Source organism: Oncorhynchus mykiss, chromosome 3 (assembly GCF_057628025.1).
Source record: "Oncorhynchus mykiss isolate SJ-2025 chromosome 3, ASM5762802v1, whole genome shotgun sequence".
Classification (NCBI taxonomy): domain Eukaryota; kingdom Metazoa; phylum Chordata; class Actinopteri; order Salmoniformes; family Salmonidae; genus Oncorhynchus; species Oncorhynchus mykiss.
Genome location: NC_143024.1, coordinates 5,575,001 through 5,598,094, shown reverse-complemented (window position 1 = coordinate 5,598,094; position 23,094 = coordinate 5,575,001). Strand labels below are relative to the sequence as shown.

Below are 23,094 nucleotides of genomic sequence, written 5' to 3'. Positions count from 1 at the left end.
CTTCTCAGTCTGCATTTGCCTTGACTGTTCAGTCTGCATTTGCCTTGACTTCTCAGTCTGCATTTGACTTGACTGCTAAAGTTTTGCATTCCAAATGGAACCCTATACCCTATATAGTGCACTACTTTAAACCAGGGCCCTGTTCCCTATATAGTGCACTACTTTAGACCAGGGCCCTATTCCCTATATAGTGCACTACTTTAGACCAGAGCCCTATTCCCTATATATAGTGCACTACTTTAGACCAGGGCCCTATTCCCTATATATAGTGCACTACTTTAGACCAGGGCCCTATTCCCTATATAGTGCACTACTTTAGACCAGGGCCCTATTCCCTATATAGTGCACTACTTTAAACCAAGGCCCTGTTCCCTATATAGTGCACTACTTTAGACCAGGGCCCTATTCCCTATATAGTGCACTACTTTAGACCAGAGCCCTATTCCCTATATATAGTGCACTACTTTAGACCAGGGCCCTATTCCCTATATAGTGCACTACTTTAGACCAGGGCCCTATTCCCTATATAGCGAGCTGTGGGTCCTGATCGAACGCAGTGCCCTATATAGGGAATGGGGTTCCATTTGGGGAGCAGGTTCAGTGTAAAGTGCTGTTGGAAGACGAAGTACAACACGATGCAACAATGAACATTTGCCTTGGAGCCAAAAACCTCAGTAACCTCATTCCAGCTGAAATGATGTCATTGGGGTTAGGGGTCAATAACCTCAGAAACCTCATTCCAGATGACATGATGTCATTGGGGTTAGGGGTCAATAACCTCAGGAACCTCATTCCAGCTGACATGATGTCATTGGGGTTAGGGTCAATAACCTCAGGAACCTCATTCCAGATGACATGATGTTATTGGGGTTAGGGGTCAATAACCTCAGGAACCTCATTCCAGCTGACATGATGTCATTGGGGTTAGGGGTCAATAACCTCAGTAACCTCATTCCAGCTGACATGATGTCATTGGGGTTAGGGGTCAATAACCTCAGTAACCTCATTCCAGCTGACATGATGTCATTGGGGTTAGGGGTCAATAACCTCAGAAACCTCATTCCAGCTGACATGATGTCATTGGGGTTAGGGGTCAATAACCTCAGGAACCTCATTCCAGCTGACATGATGTCATTGTAAATAAGTATGTGTTCTTAACTGACTAGCCTAGTTGAATAAAGGTTAATAAAATACACAAATATAAGAACCCAGCTCATTCCAGCTGACATGACGGACATGAGAACCCAGACAGGTGTAGTTAATAGACAGGTGTAGATAACAGACAGGTGTAGTTAACAGACAGGTGTAGTTAAACAGACAGGTGTAGATAATAGACAGGTGTAGATAACAGACAGGTGTAGATAATAGACAGGTGTAGATAACAGACAGGTGTAGTTAATAGACAGGTGTAGATAACAGACAGGTGTAGATAACAGACAGGTGTAGTTAATAGACAGGTGTAGATAACAGACAGGTGTAGATAACAGACAGGTGTAGATAACAGACAGGTGTAGTTAACAGACAGGTGTAGTTAAACAGACAGGTGTAGTTAAACAGACAGGTGTAGTTAACAGACAGGTGTAGTTAAACAGACAGGTGCAGATAACAGACAGGTGTAGATAACAGACAGGTGTAGATAATAGACAGGTGTAGATAATAGACAGGTGTAGATAATAGACAGGTGTAGATAACAGGTAAATCAGAGGTATGTTGTGAGTGCTCTAGCTTTGACGATAACATGAACTAAGACTGACTTTCCTAGGAAGCAGTACCAGATGCAGTGTTAAAGTGCTACCCTGGCTAGGTCCCTAATGGCACCCGATTCCCTACGTAGTGCACTACTTGGTCTAAGGTAGTGCACTATGTAGGGAATAGGATGGCATTTGTGAAACAACCCAAACCTCAGTCTTTGCAAACAAATTAGTGGAGGCTCCTTATGGTAGCTTAATTTTCCCCCATTAAAAAGCTTCTCCGGTAGAAAACTGGGACATGTTCCCCTTCTGAAGCTGAGGAGGAGGAGGACAGAGGGGAGGAGGAGGGGAAGAGAGGAGAGGAGAAGAGGAGAGGAGGGGAGGATGAGAGAATGAGTGTGACTGATCCCATCTTCTGAACATGTCATGTTGTAATGAAGAACAGAACAAGTCAAATAGAGCAGATCAGAACAAGAGAGAGAGAGTGAGATAGAGAGAGCGAGAGAGGGCGAGAGAGAGCGAGTGAGAGCGAGAGGGCGAGAGAGAGCGAGTCAGTCCTATACACTGGGGCGGCAGGGTAGCCTAGTGGTTAGAGTGTTGGACTAGTAACCGGAAGGTTGCAAGTTCAAACCCCCGAGCTGACTAGTAACCGGAAGGTTGCAAGTTCAAACCCCCGAGCTGTTGTTCTGCCCCTGAACAGGCAGTTAACCCACTGTTCCTAGGCTCTCATTGAAAATAAGAATTTGTTCTTAACTGACTTGCCTCGTTAAATAAAAGGTAAAAAATAAATTTAAAAAACTACACCCACAAATGCTTCTTCTTCACTATGTAGCTATATACATTCACTATGTAGCTAGCTGTGTATATACATTCACTATGTAGCTAGCTGTGTATATACATTCACTATGTAGCTTAGCTGTGTATATACATTCACTATGTAGCTAGCTGTGTATATACATTCACTATGTAGCTAGCTGTGTATATACATTCACTATGTAGCTAGTGGTGTATATACATTCACTGTGTAGCCAGCTAGCTGTGTATATACATTCACTATGTAGCCAGCTCTGTAGCTAGCTGTGTATATACATTCACTATGTAGCTAGCTGTGTATATACATTCACTATGTAGCCAGCTCTGTAGCTAGCTGTGTATATACATTCACTATGTAGCTTAGCTGTGTATATACATTCACTATGTAGCTAGCTGTGTATATACATTCACTATGTAGCTAGCTGTGTATATACATTCACTATGTAGCTTAGCTGTGTATATACATTCACTATGTAGCTAGCTGTGTATATACATTCACTATGTAGCCAGCTCTGTAGCTAGCTGTGTATATACATTCACTATGTAGCTAGCTGTGTATATACATTCACTATGTAGCTAGCTGTGTATATACATTCACTATGTAGCTTAGCTGTGTATATACATTCACTATGTAGCCAGCTCTGTAGCTAGCTGTGTATATACATTCATTATGTAGCTAGCTGTGTATATACATTCACTATGTAGCTAGCTGTGTATATACATTCACTATGTAGCTAGCTGTGTATATACATTCACTATGTAGCCAGCTCTGTAGCTAGCTGTGTATATACATTCACTATGTAGCTAGCTGTGTATATACATTCACTATGTAGCCAGCTGTGTATATACATTCACTATGTAGCTAGCTGTGTATATACATTCACTATGTAGCCAGCTCTGTATATACATTCACTATGTAGCTTAGCTGTGTATATACATTCACTATGTAGCTAGCTGTGTATATACATTCACTATGTAGCTTAGCTGTGTATATACATTCACTATGAAGCTAGCTGTGTATATACATTCACTATGTAGCTTAGCTGTGTATATACATTCACTATGTAGCCAGCTCTGTAGCTAGCTGTGTATATACATTCACTATGTAGCTAGCTGTGTATATACATTCACTATGTAGCTAGCGGTGTATATACATTCACTATGTAGCTAGTGGTGTATATACATTCACTATGTAGCTAGCTGTGTATATCCATTCACTATGTAGCCAGCTAGCTGTGTATATACATTCACTATGTAGCTAGCTGTGTATATACATTCAATATGTAGCCAGCTAGCTGTGTATATACATTCACTATGTAGCTAGCTGTGTATATACATTCACTATGTAGCTAGGTGTGTATATACATTCCCTATGTAGCCAGCTAGCTGTGTATATACATTCACTATGTAGCTACCTAGCTGTGTGTATATAACCAGGTAGGCAAGTTGAGAACAAGTCCTTATTTACAACTGTGACCTGGCCAAGATAAAGCAAAGCAGTGAGACACAGACAACACAGAGTTACACATAAACAAACGTACAGTCAAAAACACAATAGAAAAAAAAGAAAGTCTATATACAGTGTGTGTAAATGACACGAGGAGTCAATGTGGAGGCTATATACAGGGGGTACTGGTACATAGTCAATGTGGAGGCAATATACAGGAGGGTACTGGTACAGAGTCAATGTGGAGACTATATACAGGGGGTACTGGTACAGAGTCAATGTGGAGGCAATATACAGGAGGGTACTGGTACAGAGTCAATGTGGAGGCTATATACAGGGGGTACCGGTATAGAGTCAATGTGGAGGCTATATACAGGGGGTACCGGTACAGAGTCAATGTGGAGGCTATATACAGGAGGGTACCGGTACAGAGTCAATGTGGAGGCTATATACAGGGGGGTACTGGTACAGAGTCAATGTGGAGACTATATACAGGGGGTACCGGTATAGAGTCAATGTGGAGGCTATATACAGGGGGTACCGGTACAGAGTCAATGTGGAGGCTATATACAGGAGGGTACCGGCCATTAACCCCATCTCATTAACCCCATCTCATTAACCCCCATCTCAGCCACACATTTAAATATATAGAACTTCCGATGAGTGAACAGCTTACAGCAAACTTTGAGATAAAAGTTTGAAAACAAGATGTAAATTTGTTGTTTTAAACTTCCTAAATTTCAGTTAAATGACATTAAAACCAGTAGGCAATGCTAACAATATGTGAGCCGTCTGCTGCTAAAGGTCTGGTGGAAAGTAACCAGATGGAGACTCGCTTCATCATCAGTCTCCATGACAACCTGGAGAAGCTGCTCATAGAACATCTAAATCAAATAAACATCAAGGTGAACAGTCTCCATAACAACCTGGAGAAGCTGCTCATAGAACATCGAAATCAAATAAACATCAAGGTGAACAGTCTCCATGACAACCTGGAGAAGCTGCTCATAGAACATCTAAATCAAATAAACATCAAGGTGAACAGTCTCCATGACAACCTGCAGAAGCTGCTCATAGAACATCGAAATCAAATAAATATGAACAGTGAGGCATTGGTCCTTCCCTGAACAGTGATGTATGGGTCATTCCCTGAACAGTGAGGTATGGGCCATTCCCTGAACAGTGAGGTATGGGCCATTCCCTGAACAGTGAGGTATGGGCCATTCCCTGAACAGTGAGGTATGGGCCATTCCCTGAACAGTGAGGTATGGGCCATTCCCTGAACAGTGAGGTATGGGCCATTCCCTGAACAGTGAGGTGTGGGTCATTCCCTGAACAGTGAGGTATGACAGTGAGGTATGGGCCATTCCCTGAACAGTGAGGTGTGGGTCCTTACATGAACAGTGAGGTAATGGTCCTTACCTGAACAGTGAGGTAATGGTCCTTACCTGAACAGTGAGGTAATGGTCCTTACCTGAAAAGTGAGGTAATGGTCCTTACCTGAACAGTGAGGTATGGGTCCTTACCTGAATAGTGAGGTAATAGTCCTTACCTGAACAGTGAGGTAATGGTCCTTACCTGAACAGTGAGGTAATGGTCCTTACCTGAACAGTGAGGTAATGGTCCTTACCTGAAAAGTGAGGTAATGGTCCTTACCTGAACAGTGAGGTATGGGTCCTTACCTGAATAGTGAGGTAATAGTCCTTACCTGAACAGTGAGGTAATAGTCCTTACCTGAACAGTGAGGTAATGGTCCTTACCTGAACAGTGAGGTAATGGTCCTTACCTGAACAGTGGGGTAATGGTCCTTACCTGAACAGTGAGGTAATGGTCCTTACCTGAACAGTGAGGTAATGGTCCTTACCTGAAGAGTGAGGTATGGGTCCTTACCTGAACAGTGGGGTAATGGTCCTTACCTGAACAGTGAGGTAATGGTCCTTACCTGAACAGTGAGGTAATGGGCCTTACCTGAACAGTGAGGTAATGGTCCTTACCTGAAGAGTGAGGTAATGGTCCTTACCTGAAGAGTGAGGTATGGGTCCTTACCTGAACAGTGGGGTAATGGTCCTTACCTGAACAGTGAGGTAATGGTCCTTACCTGAAGAGTGAGGTATGGGTCCTTACCTGAACAGTGAGGTAATGGTCCTTACCTGAACAGTGAGGTAATGGTCCTTACCTGAACAGTGAGGTAATGGTCCTTACCTGAACAGTGGGGTAATGGTCCTTACCTGAACAGTGGGGTAATGGTCCTTACCTGAACAGTGAGGTAATGGTCCTTACCTGAACAGTGAGGTAATGGTCCTTACCTGAACAGTGAGGTAATGGTCCTTACCTGAACAGTGAGGTATGGGTCCACTCCAGTGTCCATTGATTTGACAGGTGAGTGATGACTCTCCAATCAGCTCTCTGTCCCCTGAACAGGAGTACTGCACCGTGGAGCCAAACGAGAACTTGTCCCCAACCATGGTACCGTAGGGAGGAGAGCCAGGGTTCCCACAGTCCTCCTCTATTACACACAATAACATTCCCCATAGCCAACAGTCAGATTGTTATGGCTCATTAACACTGTTTGTGTCCCAAATGGCACACTATTCCTTATGTAGTGCACTACTTTTAACTACAGCCCTATTGCCCCTGTATAGGGAATGGGGTGCCATTTGGGATGTAGTCATCTTTAACACAACACTCTTAGAATAAAATGATTCCAAAACGGTTTATTTGGCTGTCATCATAGGAGAACCCTTTTTGGTTCCAGGTAGAACTCTGTTGGGTTCCATGTAGAACTCTCTATCGGAAAGGGTTCTAAAATGGAACTCAATAGGGTTTTACCTTTTTTTTAAAGAGTGTATACTGTCAGTCAGTATAGCCATTACAGTCAGCCTTCATTAGGTCATTAGCATTTAGACAGACGTTGGTTACACACATTTGTAACCTATACAAATCAAGTCCATTAAGGATCAAACACATGGCTAGAACAACAGGGAGATCGTGGAGAAATGCTTTGATGAATGTCACTCACAGCAAAAGATAAGTACTATTGCGCGATAAATGTGAACTGTGCATCAACCTTTGGTGTGTACATAGGCTTCCTTTTTTAATCTCTAGTCTCCTCCTCCTGCACCTCAGTAGTTGTGGGTGTGTGGTACAGGTGTAGGATCTTAATTTGACCTGTATTGTGGCAGCAAAATAATCCTGCAGCAACAGGATTTGAATGTTTAGTCCATCATGTTGATTGATCGGGGGGAGGGGGTCAAAATGAGGCCACATGTTAAAGTGGAATACTGTTAATACAACCGGGTGACAGAGCTGGTTTTCAGTGAATTTGTGTGAAGAAAAAAAAATAAAAAACACGAAGCTCATCTGCATTTCCTCGGCAACAAAACAGTGATCAAATAAAGATCCTACATCTGTAGTTTCAACAAGTTGTGATGAGAAAACAGACAAACGTACCAAGACATTCAGGTAGAGGTTTGTCCCAGTGGCCAATAGGTTGACAGGTCAGTGCAGAGGAACCGAACAGGTAGTATCCAGGGTTACAGGTGTAGAACACCACACTGCCCAGGGTGAAGTTACCGTGCTCTATCTTACTCTCCCTGATGGAGTTAGCCGGGATGCCAGGGTCTGTGCAGTTCACCACTGGATGGAATTAAAACACATAGAATTAATAACATTATATCATTGTTAATGCAAATATATCTAGAATAACTATTTGTCAAAACTACTGTATCAATAACAACTATTGTATCAATAACAACTATTGTATCAATAACAACTATTGTATCAATAATAACTATTGTATCAATAATAACTATTGACAAAACTACTGTATCAATAATAACTATTGTATCAATAATAACTATTGTATCAATAATAACTATTGTATCAATAACAACTATTGTATCAATAACAACTATTGTATCAATAATAACTATTGTATCAATAACACCTATTGTATCAATAATAACTATTGTATCAATAACAACTATTGTATCAATAATAACTATTGTATCAATAACAACTATTGTATCAATAACAACTATTGTATCAATAATAACTATTGTATCAATAATAACTATTGTATCAATAACAACTATTGTATCAATAACAACTATTGTATCAATAACAACTACTGTATCAATAACAACTATTGTATCAATAATAACTATTGTATCAATAACAACTATTGACAAAACTACTGTATCAATAATAACTATTGTATCAATAACAACTATTGACAAAACTACTGTATCAATAATAACTATTGTATCAATAATAACTATTGTATCAATAATAACTATTGTATCAATAACAACTATTGTATCAATAACAACTATTGTATCAATAATAACTATTGTATCAATAATAACTATTGTATCAATAATAACTATTGTATCAATAACAACTATTGTATCAATAACAACTATTGTATCAATAATAACTATTGTATCAATAATAACTATTGTATCAATAATAACTATTGTATCAATAACACCTATTGTATCAATAATAACTATTGTCAAAACTACTGTATCAATAATAACTATTGTATCAATAACACCTATTGTATCAATAATAACTATTGACAAAACTACTGTATCAATAATAACTATTGTATCAATAATAACTATTGACAAAACTACTGTATCAATAATAACTATTGTATCAATAATAACTATTGTATCAATAACAACTATTGTATCAATAACAACTATTGTATCAATAACAACTATTGTATCAATAATAACTATTGTATCAATAACAACTATTGTATCAATAACAACTATTGTATCAATAATAACTATTGAATCAATAACAACTATTGTATCAATAATAACTATTGTATCAATAACAACTATTGTATCAATAACAACTATTGTATCAATAATAACTATTGTATCAATAATAACTATTGTATCAATAACAACTATTGTATCAATAATAACTATTGTATCAATAATAACTATTGTATCAATAACAACTATTGTATCAATAATAACTATTGTATCAATAACAACTATTGTATCAATAACAACTATTGTATCAATAATAACTATTGTATCAATAACAACTATTGTATCAATAATAACTATTGTATCAATAATAACTATTGTATCAATAACAACTATTGTATCAATAACAACTATTGACAAAACTACTGTATCAATAATAACTATTGTATCAATAACAACTATTGTATCAATAATAACTATTGTATCAATAACAACTATTGTATCAATAACAACTATTGTATCAATAACAACTATTGTATCAATAATAACTATTGTATCAATAACAACTATTGTATCAATAACAACTACTGTATCAATAACAACTATTGTATCAATAACAACTATTGTATCAATAACAACTATTGACAAAACTATTGTATCAATAACAACTATTGTATCAATAACAACTATTGTATCAATAATAACTATTGTATCAATAACAACTATTGTATCAATAACAACTATTGACAAAACTACTGTATCAATAATAACTATTGTATCAATAACAACTATTGTATCAATAACAACTATTGTATCAATAACAACTATTGTATCAATAACAACTATTGTATCAATAACAACTATTGTATCAATAATAACTATTGTATCAATAATAACAACTATTGTATCAATAACAACTATTGTATCAATAATAACTATTGTATCAATAATAACTATTGTATCAATAACAACTATTGACAAAACTACTGTATCAATAATAACTATTGTATCAATAATAACTATTGTATCAATAATAACTATTGACAAAACTACTGTATCAATAATAACTATTGTATCAACAACAACTATTGTATCAATAACAACTATTGTATCAATAACAACTATTGTATCAATAATAACTATTGTATCAATAACAACTATTGTATCAATAATAACTATTGACAAAACTAATGTATCAATAACAACTATTGTATCAATAACAACTATTGTATCAATAATAACTATTGTATCAATAACAACTATTGTATCAATAATAACTATTGTATCAATAATAACTATTGTATCAATAATAACTATTGTATCAATAATAACTATTGTATCAATAACAACTATTGTATCAATAACAACTATTGTATCAATAACAACTATTGTATCAATAATAACTATTGTATCAATAATAACTATTGTATCAATAATAACTATTGTATCAATAACAACTATTGTATCAATAACAACTATTGTATCAATAACAACTATTGACAAAACTACTGTATCAATAATAACTATTGTATCAATAATAACTATTGTATCAATAACACCTATTGTATCAATAACAACTATTGTATCAATAACAACTATTGACAAAACTACTGTATCAATAATAACTATTGTATCAATAACAACTATTGTATCAATAATAACTATTGTATCAATAACACCTATTGTATCAATAACAACTATTGTATCAATAACAACTATTGACAAAACTACTGTATCAATAATAACTATTGTATCAATAACAACTATTGTATCAATAACACCTATTGTATCAATAACAACTATTGTATCAATAATATCTATTGACAAAACTAATGTATCAATAACAACTATTGTATCAATAACAACTATTGTATCAATAATAACTATTGTATCAATAACAACTATTGTATCAATAACAACTATTGTATCAATAACAACTATTGTATCAATAATAACTATTGACAAAACTAATGTATCAATAACAACTATTGTATCAATAACAACTATTGTATCAATAATAACTATTGTATCAATAACAACTATTGTATCAATAACAACTATTGTATCAATAATAACTATTGTATCAATAATAACTATTGTATCAATAATAACTATTGTATCAATAACAACTATTGTATCAATAATAACTATTGTATCAATAATAACTATTGATAAAACTACTGTATCAATAATAACTATTGTATCACTAATAACTATTGACAAAACTACTGTATCAATAATAACTATTGTATCAATAATAACTATTGTATCAATAATAACTATTGACAAAACTACTGTATCAATAATAACTATTGTATCAATAATAACTATTGACAAAACTACTGTATCAATAATAACTATTGTATCAATAATAACTATTGTATCAATAACAACTATTGTATCAATAACAACTATTGTATCAATAACAACTATTGTATCAATAATAACTATTGTATCAATAATAACAACTATTGTATCAATAACAACTATTGTATCAATAACAACTATTGTATCAATAATAACAACTATTGTATCAATAACAACTATTGTATCAATAATAACTATTGTATCAATAACAACTATTGTATCAATAACAACTATTGTATCAATAATAACTACTGTATCAATAATAACTATTGTATCAATAATAACTATTGACAAAACTACTGTATCAATAATAACTATTGTATCAATAATAACTATTGTATCAATAACAACTATTGTATCAATAACAACTATTGTATCAATAACAACTATTGTATCAATAACAACTATTGACAAAACTACTGTATCAATAATAACTATTGTATCAATAATAACTATTGTATCAATAACAACTATTGTATCAATAACAACTATTGTATCAATAACAACTATTGTATCAATAATAACTATTGTATCAATAACAACTATTGTATCAATAATAACAACTATTGTATCAATAACAACTATTGTATCAATAATAACTATTGTATCAATAATAACAACTATTGTATCAATAACAACTATTGTATCAATAATAACTATTGTATCAATAATAACAACTATTGTATCAATAATAACTACTGTATCAATAATAACTATTGTATCAATAACAACTATTGTATCAATAATAACTATTGTATCAATAATAACTATTGTATCAATAATAACTATTGTATCAATAACAACTATTGTATCAATAATAACTACTGTATCAATAACAACTACTGTATCAATAATAACTATTGTATCAATAACAACTATTGACAAAACTACTGTATCAATAATAACTATTGTATCAATAATAACTATTGTATCAATAACAACTATTGACAAAACTACTGTATCAATAATAACTATTGTATCAATAACAACTATTGTATCAATAACAACTATTGTATCAATAATAACTATTGTATCAATAATAACAACTATTGTATCAATAACAACTATTGTATCAATAACAACTATTGTATCAATAATAATTATTGTATCAATAATAGCCAACTATTGTATCAATAACAACTATTGTATCAATAACAACTACTGTATCAATAATAACTATTGTATCAATAATAACTATTGTATCAATAATAACTATTGTATCAATAACAACTATTGTATCAATAATAACTATTGTATCAATAATAACTATTGTATCAATAACAACTACTGTATCAATAATAACTATTGTATCAATAACAACTATTGTATCAATAACAACTATTGTATCAATAATAACTATTGTATCAATAATAACAACTATTGTATCAATAATAACTATTGTATCAATAATAACTATTGTATCAATAATAACTATTGTATCAATAACAACTATTGTATCAATAATAACTATTGTATCAATAATAACTATTGTATCAATAATAACTATTGTATCAATAACAACTATTGTATCAATAATAACTATTGTATCAATAATAACTATTGTATCAATAATAACTATTGTATCAATAATAACTATTGACAAAACTACTGTATCAATAACAACTACTGTATCAATAACAACTATTGTATCAATAATAACTATTGTATCAATAATAACTACTGTATCAATAACAACTATTGTATCAATAACAAAGATTGTCAAAACTATGTCAATATTTCCCCCCTAGCCTGGTCTCAGATCCGCTCGTACCGTCTTGACAACTCCTAGGAAGCACAAACAGATCTGGGACCAGGCTACCATTTCCCTAATGAATGTATATATTTTTCTATCTACCATCGTCATACCATAGATCTAACTGTCGTCCCCCCCCCCCCCTCCTGTGAATCTCAAACAGTACAACATATTCCATCTGGCTGAACTAGTCATTAGAAAGTGCTATCTGTGGTATCTGTCAAGTGTCGTCTGTGTTCAATTGCCAGTTAATAATAGAATCGCTGAATTGACACAAATCGCAGCCTGCTCCTGTTTATACGATGAATGGCTCATCTGCACTTGGATGTACCCCGTGCTATATTATTAAGTATTTTAAATACTAATGAGGCTTAAAAGGACTTGTTTATTTCCCAGAGATGTTACTGTAGGCTATAGGTGTCAGATGTCTGTGCTCTGCTGTTTCTGTAGCCAATGAAATGCTTTGAAAGGCGGGTCATGGCTCACATTAACTCTCCAACACACACACACACACACACACACACACACACACACACACACACACACACTGACGCCACACACACATTCATTTACCCCTATCTACAGTATACTGCTGTTACTGTTACTGTCTATTATCTATCCTTTACCTCTACCTACAGTATACTGCTGTTACTGTCTATTATCTATCCTTTACCCCTACCTACAGTATACTGCTGTTACTGTCTATTATCTATCCTTTACCCCTACCTACAGTATACTGCTGTTACTGTCTATTATCTATCCTTTACCCCTACCTACTGTATACTGCTGTTACTGTCTATTATCTATCCTTTACCTCTACCTACAGTATACTGCTGTTACTGTCTATTATCTATCCTTTACCCCTACCTACAGTATACTGCTGTTACTGTCTATTATCTATCCTTTACCCCTACCTACAGTATACTGCTGTTACTGTCTATTATCTATCCTTTACCCCTACCTACAGTATACTGCTGTTACTGTCTATTATCTATCCTTTACCCCTACCTACAGTATACTGCTGTTACTGTCTATTATCTATCCTTTACCTCTACCTACAGTATACTGCTGTTACTGTCTATTATCTATCCTTTACCCCTACCTACAGTATACTGCTGTTACTGTCTATTATCTATCCTTTACCCCTACCTACAGTATACTGTTGTTACTGTCTATTATCTATCCTTTACCCCTACCTACAGTATACTGCTGTTACTGTCTATTATCTATCCTTTACCCCTACCTACAGTATACTGCTGTTACTGTCTATTATCTATCCTTTACCCCTACCTACAGTATACTGCTGTTACTGTCTATTATCTATCCTTTACCTCTACCTACAGTATACTGCTGTTACTGTCTATTATCTATCCTTTACCTCTACCTACAGTATACTGTTGTTACTGTCTATTATCTATCCTTTACCCCTACCTACAGTATACTGCTGTTACTGTCTATTATCTATCCTTTACCCCTACCTACAGTATACTGTTGTTACTGTCTATTATCTATCCTTTACCCCTACCTACAGTATACTGCTGTTACTGTCTATTATCTATCCTTTACCCCTACCTACAGTATACTGCTGTTACTGTCTATTATCTATCCTTTACCCCTACCAACAGTATACTGCTGTTACTGTCTATTATCTATCCTTTACCCCTACCTACAGTATACTGCTGTTACTGTCTATTATCTATCCTTTACCCCTACCTACAGTATACTGCTGTTACTGTCTATTATCTATCCTTTACCCCTACCTACAGTATACTGCTGTTACTGTCTATTATCTATCCGACCTACAAGAAGTTTTCAGACCTCTTGACTTCCTCCACATTTCGTTAGGTTACAGCCTTATTCTAAAATTGATTAAATTGTCCCCCCCCCCCCCTCATCAATCTACACACAATACCCCCACATAATTACAAAGCGAAAATAGTTATTTTATTTTTTATTTTTTAAACTGAAATATAAGTTACGTAAGTATTCAGACTCTTTATTGCTTAGTTTGTACTCCTTGTAAATAGACACGTTTTGGTTATTTCATTGTGTTACTATTTTTCCTTCGGTTTATTAAGCAAATGTTTCTTACTAACTTTTTAAAAATGCTGCAATTGGTTGGTTAAGGGCTCGTAAGTAGGCGTTGTGTAAGCATGTGACAAATAACATTTGATTTGAGTGTGTGTGTGTGCGTGCATGCATGCGTGTGTGTGCACGTGTGTGTATGTGTGTGAGTGCATGCCTCCACACGTGTGTGTGTGTGTGTGTGTGTGTGTGTGTGTGTGTGCGTGTGTGTGTCTGTACCCACTGCCTGCTACCCACCTCTACATGAAGGTGGCTGTTGACTCCACTGCCTGCTCCCCACCTCTACACGAAGGTGGCTGTTGACTCCACTGCCTGCTACCCACCTCTACATGTGGCTGTTGACTCCACTGCCTGCTACCCACCTCTACATGTGGCTGTTGACTCCACTGCCTGCTACCCACCTCTACACGTAGGTGGCTGTTGACTCCACTGCCTGCTACCCACCTCTACATTTGGCTGTTGACTCCACTGCCTGCTACCCACCTCTACATGAAGGTGGCTGTTGACTCCACTGCCTGCTACCCACCTCTACATGAAGGTGGCTGTTGACTCCACTGCCTGCTACCCACCTCTACATGAAGGTGGCTGTTGACTCCACCGCCTGTTACCCACCTCTACATGAAGGTGGCTGTTGACTCCACCGCCTGCTCCCCACCTCTACATGAAGGTGGCTGTTGACTACACTGCCTGCTACCCACCTCTACATGAAGGTGGCTGTTGACTCCACTGCCTGCTACCCACCTCTACATGAAGGTGGCTGTTGACTCCACCGCCTGTTACCCACCTCTACATGAAGGTGGCTGTTGACTCCACCGCCTGCTCCCCACCTCTACATGAAGGTGTCTGTTGACTACACTGCCTGCTACCCACCTCTACATGAAGGTGGCTGTTGACTCCACTGCCTGCTCCCCACCTCTACATGAAGGTGGCTGTTGACTCCACCGCCTGTTACCCACCTCTACACGTAGGTGGCTGTTGACTCCACTGGCGACTCGCCTGGCACTGGGCTCTGGACACTCCCTCCAGTACGTAACCTTGGTTACAGAAGAAGCTGACCACATCGTTGTAGTTGAATCCGTCCCCTGTAGTTCTCCCATAGATGGGACTGCCTGGATGGCCACATGTGATTGCTGCACACATGAAAAAATACAATTACGGGAAAGAAATATATGTAAACGACGGGCCCATACTGAGTATCCCCATCGGTGTTCTAGTGACATTGTCTTGGTCTAATCTGGACCTCCAAGCCAGTTCCACTGGTTGGTTTTATGACTCAGCACCTCTATTAGAGGACTGCTTTAGATCTGGGACACCAGGTTGGGTTTGCAATGGGTTCACCCATTCTAGTCATTCTATTTCTATGCCTGCAGCACAGTAAAATGGGGGGGTGGGTTCACCCATTCTAGTCATTCTATTTCTATGCCTGTAGCACAGTAAAAGGGGGGGGTCACCCATTCTAGTCATTCTATTTCTATGCCTGCAGCACAGTAAAGGGGGGGGGGGGGTTCACCCATTCTAGTCATTCTATTTCTATGCCTGCAGCACAGTAAAAGGGGGGGGGGGGCAGGAGTTCAATACAGCTGATGAATATGCAACACATCATCATCATTATCAATATAATTACCATTCTATTAACCTTGGAACACCCAGAGAGATCAAGTTCTATATGTGGATGAAGATGAAAACGACATAGAAAATGGACTAGAATAATAATTAGTGGTGAAGAAGAAACCTCCGTGAGTCAACCAGAGAGATGTGTTGACACAGCAGCAGTAAGCTCACTGTACACTCCAATTCAACTGTAAACAAACCTTCACATCACTATCAGTAGATTCAGGGTGTCCCTTGTGGGCATCCGTATTTTATACAAAGCATTAAGTTAAGTACACAAGTCTACTCGTGTTTTTGGCACTGTTGCTGTGCCTTTTCATTAGAGTCATGTTGGCTGGGTGGGGTTGGGGGTGGAGTCATGTTGGCTGGATGTGGTTGGGGGTGGAGTCATGTTGGCTGGGCGGGGTTGGGGGACTATAATGGAGGGTTGGGGGTGGAGTCATGTTGACTGGGTGGGGTTGAGGGACAATAATGGGAGGTTGGGGGTGGAGTCATGTTGTCTGGCTGGGGTTAGGGGTGGAGTCATGTTGTCTGGGTGGGGTTGGGGGTGGAGTCATGTTGGCTGGGTGGGGTTGGGGGTGGAGTCATGTTGGCTGGGTGGGGTTGGGGGTGGGGTCATGTTGGGTGGGTGGGGTTGGGGGTGGAGTCATGTTGGGTGGGTGGGGTTGGAGTCATGTTGGGTGGGTGGGGTTGGGGGACTATGATGGTGGCCCCAAAAAATAACCTAACAAATACACAGACCTGTAGGGTCGATATAACAACATGTACAGACCAGTAGGGTCGATACAACAACATGTACAGACCAGTAGGGTAGATACAACAACCAGTAGGGTCGATATAACAACATGTACAGACCAGTAGGGTAGATATAACAACCAGTAGGGTAGATATAACAACATGTACAGACCAGTAGGGCCAATATAACAATATGTACAGACCAGTAGTCTAAATATAACAACCAGTAGTGTCGATATAACAACATGTACAGACCAGTAGGGTAGATATAACAACATGTACAGACCAGTAGGGTAGATACAGCAACATGTACAGACCAGTAGGGTAAATATAACAACATGTACAGACCAGTAGGGTAGATATAACATGTACAGACCAGTAGGGTTTATATAACAACATGTACAAACCGGTAGGATAAATTTAACAACATGTACAGACCAGTAGGGTCTATATAACAACATGTACAGACCAGTAGGGTAGATATAACAACATGTACAGATCAGTAGGGTTTATAAAACAACATGTACAGACCAGTAGGGTCGATATAGCAACATGTCCAGACCAGTAGGGTCGATATAACAACATGTACAGACCAGTAGGGTAGATATAAAAACCAGTAGGTAGATATAACAACATGTACAGATCAGTAGGGTTCATATAACATGTACAGACCAGTAGGGTTTATATAACAACATGTACAGACCAGTAGGATAGATATAAATCCCAGTAGGGTCGATATAACAACATGTACAGACCAGTAGGGTAGATATAACAACATGTACAGACCAGTAGGATAGATACAAAATGTACAGACCAGTAGGGTAGATACAACATGTAGGGTAGATACAACATGTACAGACCAGTAGGGTTTATATAACAACATGTCCAGACCAGTAGGATAGACATAACAACATGTACAGACCAGTAGGGTAGACATAACAACATGTCCAGACCAGTAGGGTAGACATAACAACATGTCCAGACCAGTAGGATAGACATAACAACATGTACAGACCAGTAGGATAGACATAACAACATGTCCAGACCAGTAGGGTAGACATAACAACATGTCCAGACCAGTAGGATAGACATAACAACATGTACAGACCAGTAGGATAGACATAACAACATGTACAGACCAGTAGGGTAGAGGGTGAATACGTACAGACACACAGCGGCAGCTGTCCAGACCAGTAGGATAGACATAACAACATGTACAGACCAGTAGGATAGACATAACAACATGTCCAGACCAGTAGGATAGAGGCTGGATACGTACAGACACACAGCGGCAGCTGTCCAGACCAGTAGGGTAGACATAACAACATGTCCAGACCAGTAGGGTAGAGGGTGAATACTAACAGACACACAGCGGCAGCTGTCCAGACCAGTAGGGTAGAGGGTGAATACTAACAGACACACAGCGGCAGCTGTCCAGACCAGTAGGGTAGAGGGTGAATACTAACAGACACACAGCGGCAGCTGTCCAGACCAGTAGGATAGACATAACAACATGTACAGACCAGTAGGATAGACATAACAACATGTCCAGACCAGTAGGATAGAGGCTGGATACGTACAGACACACAGCGGCAGCTGTCCAGACCAGAGGTGATCCTGCTGGCAGATGCGGACCGAGGATCCTATGAGTCTGAAGCCAGGGTTACACTGGTAGACCACGGTGTCTCTGTATCCGAAGTTCTCCCCTATCGCCTGACCGTTCACAATCTGCTCCGGGATACCGCAGTGACCCGCTGGAGAGGGGGGGGGGGGGGGGGGGGGGGGTGTTAAGGGCAATCAATCAATCAATCAATCAAATGTATTTAGCATATAGACACTTTTTTACAACAATATTTACTACGACGTGCAAAGTTAAACACATGGGGCAAGTCTGAACTGTTCTGTTTTTTAGTTTCTTACGCAGTCCACTACTCTAGTGACACGTAGTGCTTTGTATAGGGAATATGGAGTCCACTACTCTAGTGACACGTAGTGCTTTGTATAGGGAATATGGAGTCCACTACTCTAGTGAAAAGTAGTGCTTTGTATAGGGAATATGGAGTCCACTACTCTAGTGAAACGTAGTGCTTTGTGTAGGGAATATGGAGTCCACTACTCTAGTGACACGTAGTGCTTTGTATAGGGAATATGGAGTCCACTACTCTAGTGAAAAGTAGTGCTTTGTATAGGGAATATGGAGTCCACTACTCTAATGAAAAGTAGTGCTTTGTATAGGAAATATGGAGTCATTTCAGACACAGTTATGTACAGTCAGACATCCAAGAAAAGAGAAAGCAAGCAGTCTATGTATCGTCTATGTATCCTCTAAGTCTCCTCTATGCATCCTCTATATATCCTCTATATATCCTCTATCTATCCTCTATATATCCTCTATATATCCTTTATGTGTCCTCTATGTATCCTCTATGTATCCTCTATCTATCCTCTATATATCCTCTATATATCCTCTATGTATCCTCTATGTATCCTCTATATGTCCTCTATGTATCCTCTATGTATCCTCTATGTATCCTCTATGTATCCTCTATATATCCTCTATATATCCTCTATGTATCCTCTATGTATCCTCTATGTATCCTCTATGTGTCCTCTATGTATCCTCTATGTATCCTCTATGTATCCTCTATGTATTCTCTATGTGTCCTCTATGTCTCCTCTATGTATCCTCTATATATCCTCTATGTACCCTCTATGTATCCTCTATATATCCTCTATATGTATTCTACATACAGTTGAAGTCGGAAGTTTACATACACCTTAGCCAAATACATTTAAACTCAGTTTTTCACAATTCCTGACATTTAATCCTAGTAAAAATGAACGTGAAATGTCAGAATAATAGTAGGGAGAATGATTTATTTCAGCTTTTATTTCTTTCATCACATTCCCAGTGGGTCAGAAGTTTATATATACTCAATTAGTATTTGATAGTATTGCCTTTAAATTGTTTAACGTTCAAACGTTTTGGGTAGCCTTCCTCAAGCTTCCCACAATAAGTTGGGGGAATTTTGGCCCATTCCTCCTGACAGAGCTGATGTAATTAAGTCAGGTTTGTAGGCCTCCTTGCTAGCACACGCTTTTTCAGTTCTGCCTACACATTTTCTATAGGATTGAGGCCAGGGCTTTGTGATGGCCACTCCAATACCTTGACTTTGTTGTCCTTAAGCCATTTTGCCACAACTTTGGAAGTATGCTTGGGGTCATTGTCCATTTGGAAGACCCATTAGCGACCAAGCTTTAACTTCCTGACTGATGTCTTGAGATGTTGCTTCAATATATCCACATAATGTTCCTCCCTCATGATGCCATCTATTTTGTGACGTGCACCAGTCCCTCCTGCTGCAAAGCACCCCCACCACCATGCTTCACGGTTGGGATGGTGTTCTTCGGTTTGCAAGCCTCCCCCTTTTTCCTCCAAACATAATGATGGTCATTATGGCCAAACAGCTCTATTTTTGTTTCATCAGACCAGAGGGCATTTCTCCAAACATACGATTTGTCCCCATGTGCAGGTCCTTTGCTGATGAACCAGATTGTGGAGGTCTACAATGTTGTTTCTGAAGTCTTTTTCTTAATGATTTATGTTTGATTTTCCCATGATGTCAAGCAAAGAGACACTGAGTTTGAAGGCAGGCCCTGAAATACATCCACAGGTACACCTCCAATTCACTCAAATGATGTCAATTAACCTATCAGAAGCTTCTAAAGCCATGACGTAATTTTCCTGGAATTTTCCAAGCTGTTTAAAAGGCACAGTCAACTTAGTGTATGTACACTTCTGACCCACTGGAATTGTGAGACAATGAATAATAAGTGAAATAATCTGTCTATAAACAAGTGTTCGAAAAAATAACTTGTGTCATGCACTAACTGACTTCCCAAAACTATAGTTTGTTAACAAGAAATTTGTGGAGTGGTTGAAAAACGTGTTTTTATACTCCAACCTAAGTGTCTGTAAACATCTGACTTCAACTGTATTTTACATATGGACACTTTTACAACAGCATTTACTACGCCGTGACCAGGGTCTGTAGTGACGCCTGAGAAGCAACACTGCGCCACCCGGGAGCCCCATTGAACCCCATTGAATATATGAACTGTTGAGTTCATATACCATTTGTATTGGTGTGGGAACTAATCCCACTACCACTGTGAATGTGTCCTATACTGTACATCTCTCTCTCTCTACCTATCTTTCAAGCCTGTCTCTCCCACTACCACTGTGAATGTGTCCTATACTGTACATCTCTCTCTCTCTCTACCTATCTTTCAAGCCTGTCTCTCCCACTACCACTGTGAATGTGTCCTATACTGTACATCTCTCTCTCTCTACATATCTTTCAAGCCTGTCTCTCCCACTACCACTGTGAATGTGTCCTATACTGTACATCTCTCTCTCTCTACATATCTTTCAAGCCTGTCTCTCCCACTACCACTGTGAATGTGTCCTATACTGTACATCTCTCTCTCTCTCTACCTATCTTTCAAGCCTGTCTCTCCCACTACCACTGTGAATGTGTCCTATACTGTACATCTCTCTCTCTCTCTACCTATCTTGCAAGCCTGTCTCTCCCACTACCACTATGAATGTGTCCTATACAGTACATCTCTCTCTCTCTACCTATCTTTCAAGCCTGTCTCTCCCACTACCACTGTGAATGTGTCCTATACTGTACATCTCTCTCTCTCTCTACCTATCTTGCAAGCCTGTCTCTCCCACTACCACTATGAATGTGTCCTATACAGTACATCTCTCTCTCTCTACCTATCTTTCAAGCCTGTCTCTCCCACTACCACTGTGAATGTGTCCTATACTGTACATCTCTCTCTCTCTCTACCTATCTTGCAAGCCTGTCTCTCCCACTACCACTGTGAATATGTCCTATACTGTACATCTCTCTCTCTCTCTACCTATCTTGCAAGCCTGTCTCTCCCACTACCACTATGAATGTGTCCTATACTGTACATCTCTCTCTCTCTACCTATCTTGCAAGCCCGTCTCTCCCACTAAATAAATAGGAAAAGAGGGAAGGAGTTTCCTGGTCCCAGATGTGTCTCTGCTGTCGTGACAAGGAGTGGCGAGTAGTGGGCGTGATGGCACAAACAGACTGGTACCCAGGCTAGAGTGGGAGTCCCTACCCAGGCATTGAGTCTCTGCTGTCGTGACAAGGAGTGGCGAGTAGTGGGCATGATGGCACAAACAGACTGGTACCCAGGCTAGAGTGGGAGTCCCTACCCAGGCATTGAGTCTCTGCTGTTGTGACAAGGAGTGGCGAGTAGTGGGCATGATGGCACAAACAGACTGGTACCCAGGCTAGAGTGGGAGTCCCTACCTAGGCATTGAGTCTCTGTGCCGCTCCACAGTCCTGACAGCATGCACTCCCTCACGGTGAAGCCCACCAGGATGTATCCAGGGTTGCAGCTGAAGATGGCAGAGGCTCCAAAGGTAGTCTGAGTTCCAATCTTTCTCCCATTAGGAGGAGTGGGCAGCTCTCCACAGGAAATGACTGCAGTAAGAAAGAGACAGGTGAGACCAGAGAGAGAGAGGGGAGAGCAGAGAGAAAGAGAGAAAGGGGAGACCAGAGAGAGAGAGACAGGGGAGACCAGAGAGAGAGAGACAGGGGAGACCAGAGAGAGAGACAGGGGAGACCAGAGAGAGAGAGAGAGAGAGAGACAAGGGAGACCAGAGAGAGAGAGACAGGTGAGACCAGAGAGAGAGAGACAGGGGAGACCAGAGAGAGAGAGACAGGGGAGACCAGAGAGAGAGAGACAGTGGAGAACAGAGAGAGAGACAGGGGAGACCAGAGAGAGAGAGACAGGGGAGACCAGAGAGAGAGAGAG

At 38.6% G+C, this 23,094-nt stretch overlaps 1 protein-coding gene across 1 annotated transcript in view; it reads right to left on the bottom strand.

Annotated features, from left to right (window-relative positions):
- Positions 1–23,094, bottom strand: part of LOC149984278 (CUB and sushi domain-containing protein 3-like) — a 569,716-nt gene that overhangs the window by 99,088 nt on the left and 447,534 nt on the right. Inside the window, exons 54-58 of the mRNA XM_090219648.1 lie at positions 22,587–22,760; positions 18,813–18,986; positions 15,843–16,016; positions 7,402–7,587; positions 6,284–6,457 (exon numbers count right to left, since the gene is read on the bottom strand). Of these exons, the coding sequence (XP_090075774.1) occupies positions 6,284–6,457; positions 7,402–7,587; positions 15,843–16,016; positions 18,813–18,986; positions 22,587–22,760 (882 nt within the window). The remainder of the gene's footprint in view (positions 1–6,283; positions 6,458–7,401; positions 7,588–15,842; positions 16,017–18,812; positions 18,987–22,586; positions 22,761–23,094) is intronic.